Source organism: Ammodytes marinus, assembly GCF_949987685.1.
Source record: "Ammodytes marinus genome assembly, chromosome: 2".
Taxonomy (NCBI): domain Eukaryota; kingdom Metazoa; phylum Chordata; class Actinopteri; order Uranoscopiformes; family Ammodytidae; genus Ammodytes; species Ammodytes marinus.
The window spans coordinates 34,516,234-34,529,670 of NC_137231.1; the positions used below are offsets into that span (position 1 = coordinate 34,516,234).

Sequence of the window (13,437 nt, forward strand, 5' to 3'; positions counted from 1 at the left end):
TTCAAGATGGCGGCACTAGGTCTTGGTCCAAAATATGCAGAAATATGGACATATATGAGACCCTTTCTAAGGGGGAAAAAAAATTCAAATTTTTTTTTTCAGCTATTATGCACTAAATTAAATGTACTTATGGATATTATAATTACTTTCTACAAAATCTGCCAGGAAATAAAACCCAAAATTCTACACACTGCAGGTTTAAAAGACATACAATACAAAAAATAGACAACACACATCATTTAGAATAAAAACATTCCGACCACTTATAAAAGGCACCTATACGAATGTCTCCAAAGGTATGACTGGTAGCGTACTGCACTATAACTTAATTTTGTAAATAGCTTCTGGTGATTGACTCTATCAAATGCCTCTACACATTTCTGCTATTTCTTTTTATATAAATACAAAAAAAATAAGTGCCATGCTTCGGTTTTAAACCAAACTGATTGTCTCTCTCTGGTATTAATATAATCACCCAATCGAAAAGAATACTCTCCAGAACTTTGGAAATCACACTTGCCAGTGCAATGGGCCTATAATTGTCCATGCTCCCAATATTGCCTACTTTGTTCTTAATGACAGGCACAAGAGTTACGGCCAACATAGAGTCTGGCAACAGTCCATGTGTCATAAAGCCAGTGAAACATATGGCAAGTAGGGCGGCCACTTTTTTTTTTTTTTTTTTTTTTTTTTTTTTTCTCAAGGTTTATTTATTGGTATTTTTGACGTTTTACAGAATGCAATGCAGATACAATTAGATTCATACAATTATAACCCTCCCCCCCCACCCCCACCCCAACTTGCTCCAACAGAGCCCCACCCCTTTAACAGTAACACTGTACCATTCTATAACAATAGCATTCAGGGATCACATTTGAAATGCACATAAGTAAAAAGACAAAATCAAAACAAAACCAGAAATATGCAAACGGTTAAATAACAGTCTAAGGGGAAAATACAAAAAATAAATACAGATTGAAATTAAAATCACACCTCAGTAAATCAGCTACAATAGAGAAGGAAATGTGGTCAGCAGCACTAAACTCCCATACTAGCATAATCTATCCTCTCCACATAGGTCAAAAAAGGTTTCCATATAGCATAAAATTTCTGAGCACACCCTCTAGTGGAGTAACGAATCTTCTCTAACACTAAGTGATGCATCATATCTTTAATCCACATTTTAAAGGTTGGGGAGAACTTCTCTTTCCACTTGAGGAGTATAAGTCGTCTGGCCAAGAGAGATGCAAAAGCTATAACTTTTCTTGCTTGGGACGTAAGATGTATATCCTGTGGAGTAACTCCAAATACTGCGATGATAGCAGAGGGTTCTATATGTACTTCTAAAACATCTGAGAGGGTTTTAAATATCAATTGCCAAAAATTATTAAGTTTCGGACAGGACCAGAACATGTGTGAAAGCGTAGCCGGCACTTGCTTGCATCGGTCACATATGGGATCGATAGGTGTGAACTTTGCCAGCTTTACTTTTGACCAGTGAAGGCGATGTAAGACCTTGAACTGGATGACTGTGTGACGTAAACAAATAGAAGAAGAATGTATCCTATCTATGGCCTTCTTCCAAACTTCATCAGAAAGCACTGTCCCCAAATCTCCCTCCCACCGATTCCTTACTGATGTCAAGGGTTCCAGATTTTGTGAGTTTAATAAAGAGTAAACTGTCCCAATGGTCCCTTTGGAACATGGGTCAAGTTTCAGAATGGATTCTAAAAGAGAGTTGGGTGGTTGTGATGGAAAAAGAGAGTATGATGCCGATATGAAGCTACGGAGCTGTAAAAATCTAAAAAAATGTGAGCGGGGAATATTATATTTTAGCATTAACTGACCAAAGGATATGAAAGTATTATCTACAAAAAGATCCTCTATTGTATTTACTCCTCTTCTCTCCCATTCATGGAAAGCTCCGTCTATAACTGATGGCACAAAAAGGTGATTTCTCGCAATAGGGGCACAAATCGAGAAGTGTTTGAGAGAAAAGAATCTCCTAAACTGTTTCCAGATCTTTAAAGAGTGTTTCACAATTGGGTTTGAGGAAAATCTGGATATAGGATCTGGTAGGGGGAGTCTTGAACAGAGCAGGGAGTACAAGGAAGTTGAACAAGATAAGTTCTCCAATTGTAACCACGCAGGGGCATTATCATTAGATGGGGATAGCTTCCAATATAACAATGTCCTAATGTTGGCAGCCCAATAATAAAACTGAAAATTAGGAAGAGATAATCCCCCTTGCTGACGATGCCGTTGTAACATGCTTTTCCTTATTCGAGGGTTTTTCTTGTTCCAAATAAATGCAGATATCAATTTGTCAATTGACAAAAAATATGATTTAGATATAAATATAGGAATACACTGAAATGCATACAAAAATTTGGGTAGCACATTCATTTTGATTGTATTAATCCTGCCTCCCAATGACAAAGGTAGTAGAATAGGGCGGCCACTTTTGAGCTTGTATTATAATGTTATAAAATGCCATCTTAATAACCTTTCATGAATGTCATGACAACTTTAAAAAAATATATATATCTGGAGAGGAAATAACGTTTATACACATCAATGTGCATTCTCAGGTTGGACTGAGAGTTCTTGAAAGCAGAGATGTCGTTTGTTCGCGTTCAACATAGCAACCTAGTCTATGCATTTGAAACGTAAACTGTAATTTCACATTTCCGACCTATGGAACATTAACTAGAGATATGACCATGGGTGTATTTGTAATATGTCAACAAAGAATGATCTTTCATTCATTAATTTCAGTGAATAGCGTAATATGATATATCGCTATTCACTTGATAACCAGCTGAGTGCGGGTATTGGTACTCCTACGGGTGTGGCCAATTGCATTTAACAAAATAAAAAAAATCACCAGGTGACAGTAAGCCTTAGCCTGAAAGTAACAAGTACTCACAAGCTCCCTGGAAATGTACTGGAGTCAAAACTAAGAACAACCTAAATTCTATGAAAAATCTAATGCAAATCAGCCAGTGCCTTTTGTCTCAGGTACTTCTCCAAGCAGTAGATAGCGACGGGATCTGTGTATATGTCAAACTTATTTGCAAAGAGGTGATGCTGTGCAAGCATCCACTGCAAGTCTCCAACCCCATACACACATATTGCCCTGACATGGTTGCCTTCGCATTTTGGGTACACCGCCTCCAGTGAACCCCGTGACCCCTCATGCCAATGCCACTTCACCAGCCGTGCAATTGCATTAATGTCTGACATGTCGTGCTTGGCGCCGAGCCAATTTGAGCCAGGAACACCAGGGAGCCGTTGAATGGTTGCCCAGAGAAACTCATCAGGACTATAGGTGTCTTTGGACCATTCGATCAGTGTCAGTATTCTGTGGTCCTCCAAAACGCTGCGGACGTAGCCTCGGTTAACCACAATGTAGGCACCTCCTGACAAAATCGGCAGGTTAAAAGGAGGTGGCGTCTTTTGTTTTCCCGTTACCTAAGACAGTTGAGATATGGAATTAGTGATTAATGTTGACCACGGTCAATCTGAATAGAAGGTTTTGCCATGTCAAACTAACTGTACAAATAATAAATATCACCATTTAATACATAATACCTATCTCTTAACCTTACCTTAAGATTCCCATTAACCACCTCGAAAGAATTTGTAAACCTATAATTATGTTCAGGCATTCTTTTAGACTCCATGCTGTTGCCGCCCCTCAGGTAACGCAACGCCCTTACAATCTCCAAGTTGGTTTTAAGAGGAAAATCCTGGCCACAAAGGTTGATGAAGTATTTCCATTTTGTGCTGGCATTGTAGAGATCAGCCATACAGTTAAGGTCAGCCTGAACACGTGACCAGGCAGCATAGACCACTGTCACACGTTTGCTGACTAAGAAGACATTTGGGAAACAGGAAGTAATGGCTTCAATGGCAGAGATGACTGAGCCCTCTGATTTATTGTCCACATGGATGCAATAAATATTTTGGGGTGCATAGATGGCTCGTAGCAGTCGTTCAAAGTTCTGCACCTATAAAATATGAAAAGAAAAAATGTAATACCGTTTGTATAAGATATTTATATCATACCAGAATATTGATACTGCATATAGGAAATATTAAGTTAATTGTTTAGACCTAGTATGTTTTTTAAAAGGTAATTTAATTAATTCTAATTTTCATACCTTTTGATGCACAACTATAGAGTATGCAAGAGGGAAGTCCTCTTCTTCTTGGCTTAACGGGAAAGTTAAGTACTTCCTGCTTAACTTGAAGTTCCTGTAAATACACAACATTTAGAAAATACCACAGGGAATGTATGCTGCTTAATTTTTGTTTTCCTCAGAATGATTCAATTAGGTTCATTTAAAAACAATGGCTTATAGTTGTACAATTACTATAGTTTAAAGCAACACACCTGCAGTCTTGGGTTGCATTAATATAATATTCGTCTGGGATCTGAATACTTTTTCGGAAGTCTTTAGTGATAGTCAGTATTTTGGTCTGCTCCAGTGTCTCCTCGTCTCCCTGCTGGATTGCTGTGCAGTTGCACACTGACTCCGGGCTACCATCATCACCTGTATACTCCAACCACCTGTACCTGAGAATGTATGTGGGATTGAAGTCTATTGTGGGCCCACTTAGCAGGAAAAGTGTCCATAGTGATCCAAGTACCACACTGAGCTTCAGTGCCAGGAGCAGTGGGCTTCTTGGCCTCATGATTTGATAGGAGCACCTCAACTAAAATGCTCTTACAGTGGGAGTTCTTTCAAAGAGTCACTCAATTATTGTTTCTCTCTAGGAAACATTAAGTGTCAGAAATAGATATAGCCAACTTGGTATACACTACTGAGCTGTTTATTAATTAGTTCTGATGACGTCTGATGGCCCAGTAACTTCAACATTTGGTTTCACTGCATACAGGCATGGCAATAAATGAGCGGCAATTGTTTGATGTTTAGATCAATTCTTCTTATCATGGATCCAGTTAGATACGTCACTCCACTGATCATTGCCCCTGAAAACAAGATAAGAGAAGTGATAATGGGCACTGCAATTGTTAAAAGAAACATACAATTCCCAGATATACAATTCAATGGTGACCTTCAGTTCAAAAAGTGATGAAGATGGTATAGTCACAAATATGACATCCCGGGTCCAACTACTAAAAATAGGCGATTGCCCACTTTCACACTTCAAGAAGACCAGGGTCTGATCTCAAGCAATGCAGTGAAGTGAAGAGAGACTAAAGATACCTTATAGCTTAAACAGAATTATCGTTGAGCTAGCAAGCACGATGTGTGCTTGTGTATGGTCATATCCGCGCGAAAAGCCGCAATTTGCAGTAAATAAATGTCCACATGTGTCTCCAAGTGTCTCTGTAGGCTATTGTAAAAGAAATCAAGCAAGTAGACTAATAATAACATTAAAGTGCGTATTGGAAGTTAAAAATATTCCTAGATGTATACATAATCTATTATGGATATCCCCATTGAAAAATAATATGCAGGATTTTTTTTGTTTTTCAAAACATAAGAATGTTGATTCCGAGATCAAAGTGGCTGTTTTGAGCTAAGCTCCTACAAAGTTCTTTTTTTTAACCCCCTACGTCAAACGCGTCATATTACGTAGCAAGGGGACGCTGACCTAACGGGAATGCATCTACGTGCAGGCAGTAGTAGGTCGTAGTGAATTGAAGATGTGTCACTTAGTGTGCTCGTATTTTTTCTGTAGTTTTACATTGCATTGTATTTTACATTACAGTAAAGGAGAAGTATAGTGTACTCCAGCCTTAGAATAAATGTAGTCCACGGTTTCTGTGACAGAAAATAAGCGGTGCTAGCTAGCTAGCTTTGAGCCTTGGTATGTTTACACGTGAAGAGACGGAACTACATCTCTGGCGCCGCCGCCTCCCTCACGAAACACACGGTGGTTTCCCGATCATTTTAGACAGGAGGCTTATGTGTGGGTGACACGGTAAAGTTCAGGATAACAACACCAGGGCCTGCGGTGGTTTAATAAACAGCTGAGCTGCTTCATCGTCCGGAGCTGCGGCCGACGCTGGACCGATGGTCACGGACACGGACACGGACCTACTAGGACACGGGGCCGTCAAATATTTAAACCCACGGAAACTATGAACTGTAAGTCTTGTTAGCGAATGTTTTTAAACTCCCATGTAGTCGGCATAATAATTTCAATGATGAAAAGCAACGTGTGGTCATTTATTGTTAGGCAGCATACTAGCTAACCCACTAGCTAACAGGTCAAAACGGCTAATGTTGGTTGGCATCCTTTTTTGTAAGATGGGCCATTTTATAAGGCATAATGCAATATTTTACATGATTATAATTAACTGTTAACCTCAAATACGAAGGCTGACCAATGACTCCTTCCGTTAATCAGTTTAAACAATACTGGCGCTAGCCGGGGACATTGAGTCAGCAAAATATATTGATATAGGCTACTCGTGATGCTAAAATAAAAATCAGACACGCTGTGGCTGTATGTCTACTTTGCTGGGACATTAGCACCTTCATATCATACTAGTTTTACATCAGGATGTAATGTTAGCATGTGTTGACCCTATAGAGCATTTGCTGCCTTTATAGTGGCTAATCAAGATCCAAATAAATAAATGTGAGCACGTATTCCCCCTGCACGCAACATACATGTTGACATGTTTCTGAAGACAGACCCGTAGATAAGCTGCCCATGATGCAGATGAGAAAACTATGTTATAAACATGTGTTAAATTGTGCAGCAGCTCCATCATGTAGGCCTAATAATCATTTATATCTGCTCGTTGAGCCCGAAAAAACATCTACAAAGCGTTTTCAAATGACTAACAAGAGGATAACCCCCATGAAGAGAATTAAATACATGGCTGTTATAATACTGCATTCGTGTTTAACTTTGTGATCTGAATCAACCCAAACCTACATGTATTGTATGTTCATACTCTGGCATTTTATTAGCTAATGTTAATTTTCTTCCACATTATGGCAGCGTTGTCTCAGCACTTCACACAGTAAATTAGGGTTTAAAATGTTTACATGCTGTATGTACTTGTCTGGGATAACTTATATGTTCAACTTCTGATCTACACAATTTGCTTTTCCACAGACTCAACTTGGCTGTCCTGCATTTCAAACATTATGGCAGATGAGAGGAAGCTATAATGTGACAATGCCACCCTGTCAAGCCATCGCAGCTACAGTGAGCAGCTTCAGTCAGTCCCTAAATATTATCCATCATGTTTATACTATAATATCACTAAACGGATTCTTACATAATGTCCGTCCCCTAGCACCTTGGCCCTGGGGGACTCTCTGAGAGGGACAGACTCCACATAACTAAAGACTCTAGGAGAGAGCAGAGCTGGTTCTTCACTGCACCGTGCACCTGCTGCCTTTCCAGAACCTGTGAGAAGATCTCTGAAGATGGAGCAGCCTGGGACTCGCCTGGCAGTCACAGCTTCACACAACTCAAGCACACAATTTGGTTTCCCGTTTTCAGATAGTGATTATTATAAGTCTAGACAAAGTCAGATCAGTACTCAATTCATAATCTTGTTGATTACAGTCAAATAGGTGACGTACTCAGTCATGTTTGTTTGTTAGACATCTCAAAAAGCTAAGATAGATTTTGACTAAATTTGGTAAAGAATTGAGCCACAGACCAAGGATACGGTTACTTGTTTAGTTTTGTGTTTTGTAATAAAGTCTTGTTCTGGAAACACCTGAGGATTGGGGGTAGTTTTATCTAGAGCCAGATACAAAATTTAACATTTTCTCTTAATAAAATATGAGGATTAAACAGCTATACTGGGAGGTATGCTATTATGAGTGCATTCTCATTTTAAATTGGTTAATCTTCCATTTTGACCATATATACGTTAAACCAAACATATATTTTAAAAAGCTGTATACATTTGTGATTTATTGGTAAGCTCTTACTTTACATGTTTACTTATCGTGCTTTGATGTAATAACTGTAATTCATAAATATAAAATACATTAAACATTTGTATAGGTACATGACATTTATTAGTCTTGCTTTTGCAGCATGAAGACCCTTATAATTTATAAAGCATGTGTTCAAAATATATACGTTTTAAACTGCATAAAATGTTATATGGTGTGACACTTTGTGGTTGTGATTAATTTATCAATGAAATGATTAATATGAAGCTTTGTATATACCCGGTTCTTCTGGACACAATATAAGGTAAGCTGTATAGCAGAAGTGCCTGGGGACAGGCACACAATATCCACTGATAATCTATATATCATTTACAAGTAGTGATCACATGGAAAATGGAAAAACAGAAGTATTCCAATTCAATTGTAATGTATCATTTCTGCTGTTCTGCATCTAGAAATATTGATTTTCAATCATACACATGTTGGTCTACTAAAATACTTGCTCACAAGTTTAAATTGATCAATCCAACCAACATAATATTTAGAAGACTTCTAAATGTTAAGTTGGTCGGATTTATCAATACTCTGCATCAAGATGTACTTCATTTACTTCACTTTGGCCCTCAGGCTTTTATTCTAATTGTAGAAAAAAATCGGACAATTCCTGTGGACACATTAGCTGCAAGGTGTGGAATAATTAATTGGAGAAAGTAGTTTCTGTTATGGGTTATACTGATTGAAATACTCGTGTATGCTGGCCTGCAGAGGGCCATGCTCCTGTCTGAAGCTCAGGTATGCTATCTGGAACACTAAGGGGCTCAAAAGTAAACCTGATACTGAGTCAAGTATGTTATGTCTGGTCTGGGGTTTAGCGTCTCCACCAGAGCCCAGAAGGTATCCACGTCCCTGCAGCACATGCTCTGCTCAGCTGAGCTCATTGGCTTTCCCACACAGGCACCTATCAAACAAAAGGTGTATGAGGTAAATGTCGTAATTTCTGTTTTAGCTCGCTCGCTCTCTCTCTCTCTCTCGCTCGCTCGTTCCAGTAGTGATGCAAGAGGTAATGTGGAGTTACGTCATGCAGCTTCATAACCTTATACTTGTAAAGTGATTGACTGTTAAGTGTTGAAATATGGACAGCATTCTGTCATAAGCTAACATTAACTCTAGCTAATGCCAGTCACTCTCCAGACCGAAACTCCACTGATTTTCCTCTCACCATAACTCAATCTCCCTCCTATTACCATTGTTTCGCACCAAGCTAGTCTATGGATTAGTATGTTCGTCGACCCCTTGCTACGTCACATTCGAAAACTGTTTTTGAGGTGCGGTAGTAAAATTGTATCACAAAAACGGCTCCAGAGGCCACTTCTAGTATAGATTTATAAAACCAAATATTAAAATAGTATACTAGAATGTTTGTCCTATATGATTCTTCACTGCAGCATCTAACTTCCAATACGCACTTTAATGAATTATTGGTTATCGCATCACAGAAGGCCTATTGGCCTATAATAATAATAAAAAAACACCACTTTAAAGCTACCCTTACCTTTGTTGCATTTTTTTTGGATTAGGTTAAAATGGTATTAATAAGGTAATTACACTCTAAAATGCAAGACAGACCCACCAGGAGTAAAAACAAACAATGATTTCAATCTCATAATATTTTGTGAAAACTTCAACCAATGATATTATTCGGACCGAACGATTTGATTGGCCGACAGACCTGTCTGTTTGCCGGCTGCTTCTGTATGGCGCATTCGCAACTAGAGGGTTTGTTTTGATTCCACGGCAGACAGTAGCGAGTAGCGACCATTGTAGAAAAGGCCCCAACGTTCATAAGTTACAGTGTTGTTATTTCTTACAGTGTGTTAAGATGTGTTTTGTTCAGTGTGGATAGCAGTCAGTTAGGGCCGTGACGTCAGTCGGCCAGAGAGCCTGTTTAGTAAGTTTCCTTTCTCTTCTCCCTCGGTCAGATGTGTGAGCAAGTCACAGTAAGCGATCATTCCACATGGAAACGTGTTTATCTGAGTTTAAATGAATCACCCGTGTGTGAGTATGTACATGCAGTCCCGATCGCTGTTATAATATAGTTTGCATGTTATTAACGGCTGCGATTCGGCTGCGATGTCTGTATAGGTCTGGTACTGTGTGTATATTGATTTATTTTTTCATGTCTATGTTACAGTTTTACAAAGAAAAACCTACCAATACAAGGTTCACAAAGAAACAAGAGAAGTCAAGCATTGTGTCTTTTATTCTTTATTGGGCTTTTAAATGTTAGCTGGCTGTCATGCTCCATACTACGCACTGCCAGGGCAGTAGGCCTACACAGTCTCTTTTATTTTATGTATCTTTTATTTACTTCAACCTGATCTAATGTATATTTATGTTATTATTATGTGTGCTAATAGCTCTATGATTTGCTGATCTGCAATCTGCCTGTTTAAGCACCGTATTCACTTACAAGTTTGCACTAGTTATATGCTGAAGCCAAGGACGAAATTTTGATTTCAGAAGTGGGGGGGACACACATTTTTAATAAAACTCACTGACCCCTGAAAAAATCCACTGACCCCTGGCTGCTGCTGATCCAGCTAAGATAAACATAACAAAAGGTGGAATATCTATGAGCAACTTATAATTTAATTAATTACAATACTGTAGAAAATTATTGCCAAATAAACTAGTTTATGTCACTCCCTCCCTACTGTGAGTTGCTGACCCAGCTCATGAACTCACTACTGAGTCGCTACTATTTCTTACCAATAACATAATACATTTAGACAACTTTTTAGTACGCTGGCCTCAATATAAAACTGTACCTGTCCAGTTTGCTTCTTTCATCTGACAAAATATATAGATGCACGTGTTTGAACTTTGAAAGCTCTGATACAGATTATCGTCACCCTAACATTTGTCACAATGCTTAATCTCATGATTTACATATGTTTATTCTTTCAACCTCACCTGTGAGCCTCCAGCTTCTCCTCCTCTACCTCCTCCTGCCTCTTCTCCTCCTCCTGCCTCTTCTCCTCCATCTCCTCCAGCTTCTCCTCCTCTACCTCCTCCTGCCTCTTCTCCTCCAGCTTCTCCTCCTCTACCTCCTCCAGCTTCTCCTCCTCTACCTCCTCCACCCTCTTGTCTTCCATCTCCTCCAGCCTCTCCTGCTCTCCCTCCTCTAGCCTCTCCTCCTGTATCTCCTTCTGTCACCTGACAAAAATATGTTGATGCATAACATGAACAGTGCGACAATTTGGGGTGCAACAATCATCAATTTTGATGATATGGTTATAGAGGAAAAAACTTCTAATTTCACAATTATCATGAGTTTTGATATATAAAATCACATTTGTAATCTATTTCATTGTAATTTCCCTAATCTTTCATTGTTGGTGTTTTTTCATTTTTGCTGCCTTTCAACATAAAATAGTACATGAACATAAGTGTATCTCTTTGGCATTAAATATAAGCTTTTTAAAATATTTGCATTGTTGGGGCTCTACAGTTAAAATAATAATAATAATGATGATAATAATGCATTTTATTTATCAGCACTTTCAATAAAACTCAAAGACACTTGACAAGGTTATTGAGATCTTTGTAGCTAATTGATGAGGAGGATCTTGAAGTGGATATGCTGCTTTATTGGGAGCCAGTGAAGGTGTTGCAGGATGGGTGTAATTACTATCTATGGGTGTAATGCATTTATTTGAGTAACTTACACTTTGACTTCTAAAGAAGTCTCTTATATCCACTTTTCTTCTTTTAGACATGTCGGCGCCTAATTACCAAACACATACACACAAACGCACGCACGCGCGCACACACGCACGCACATGGACACGATTCAAACATTAATGTAAATGAAACCTGATATTCATATCATGGGGTAAGAGCTATACACTGAGAGCAGCGGAAAATACTGATAAACCTTTCGTGATACTGAAAATGCTGGCTTTAGACTCACTCAACAGACCTCGCTCAGCCCTTAATCTCGCTTCGTAGTATACCCCTCTGGACAACTAGCAGACTGGTGTACTCATCATGGATGTATTGGGTGTACTGAGTGTGCGCGCAAGATGGAGTGACAGCGGGGACGGCCAATCACACAAGAAACGGCAGAGCCAATCGAGGAGCTTGTGGGCGGTCTAAACTCAGGGAAACAGGCTTCAGCTTGAGCGGTTTTCCTCTTGGTCCTAGTGCTTGACATGTCTCTGTTTACTATAGCGCAACATTATTTTTGGACGGTAAAAAGTGCAGGGGACCAAAACGGCCTTTTGAAAAAGTGCAGGGGACATGTCCCCTGTGTCCCCCCCCCCAAATTACGTCCGTGGCTGAAGCTAACATGCCTACAATGTTTAAAAGCTGAGTGCCATTTGCCCTCCTTTTGTGTTTAAGCTGATCTCTTCCTGGTGATTTTTAGCAGCCATTATAACATATATTATATAACATACAATCTCTGGATTGTTAATTTAAGGACTGGAAAGTGCATTTGATTTTAAAGTAGTTCTTATTTCTGTTTTAAGTGTATGTATATATTTTTTGTTTAATGTCTCAATGCAAATACAACAGACTGTCTTGACTTATATTGCTTTTGTTAAGGTATTTTCCACATGTAATACTGATATGCTTCATGTTACATCTATAAAGGGGATACTACTGCAGTTAACACTGTTGTGTGTATAATTAAGTGTAATAATATTTACTGAAAAGTCCAAATTGTTTCACTTTGAGGTAAAGTCAATACTTCATGACAGTATAATAAAGGTTTCATGACAGTCAATGTCAAAATTAGACAGTGTAATAACACTTAATGACATGTTAATGAAATGTACAAATTGTTTCACTTTACCTGAGGCCAAAATAATCATTCATGAGCATGTTATAAAGGCATTAGACAGTGTAATAACGCTTCATGACATGTTAATGAACTGTCCAAATTGTTTCACTTTACCTGAGGTCAAAATAATCATTCATGAGCCTGTTATAAAGGCATTAGACTGTGTAATAACGCTTCATGACATGTTAACGAACTGTCCAAATTGTTTCACTTTACTTCAGGCCAACAGAAACATTCATGACAGTATAATAAAGGTCTCATGACAGTCAATATCAAAACCTTCCACATATGACAGTTTAATGTAATCTTACAACATAAATCAAAATAGTTTTTTTACATTTGATTATTAAGCCTACTATTACATGTTTATGACAGGTCATGTTATTGGTTAATGTCAAGTCGACATAACCAAGATATTTTGTCTTCATTAATGTCAGGTTGTCATTACAAAGACACGGACAAGTTATTTTGTCTTAGCTTATGTCAGGTTGTCATTACCAAGTTATTTTGTCTTAGCTTATGTCAGGTTGTCATTACCAAGTTATTTTGTCTTAGCTTATGTCAGGTTGTCATTACCAAGACATCGACAAGTTATTTTGTCTTAGCTTATGTCAGGTTGTCATAAAAAAGACATCTCATTCAATGTCAATGTGTCATTAAACGTGACATAATTTACCGAATGAC

At 38.4% G+C, this 13,437-nt stretch overlaps 1 protein-coding gene across 1 annotated transcript; it reads right to left on the reverse strand.

The window, feature by feature from the left end:
• Positions 1–2,988: 2,988 nt before the first annotated feature.
• On the reverse strand, positions 2,989–4,802 carry LOC307260840 (beta-1,3-galactosyl-O-glycosyl-glycoprotein beta-1,6-N-acetylglucosaminyltransferase-like; the record flags this gene model as incomplete). Its single annotated transcript, XM_080041186.1, has 4 exons — positions 4,400–4,802; positions 4,167–4,260; positions 3,612–4,013; positions 2,989–3,474 (listed from the first exon to the last, which is right to left on the reverse strand). Exons 1-4 carry the CDS (start codon positions 4,699–4,701, stop codon positions 2,989–2,991), a joined length of 1,284 nt encoding a protein of 427 aa, XP_079897312.1. The 5' UTR covers positions 4,702–4,802.
• Positions 4,803–13,437: the final 8,635 nt, after the last annotated feature.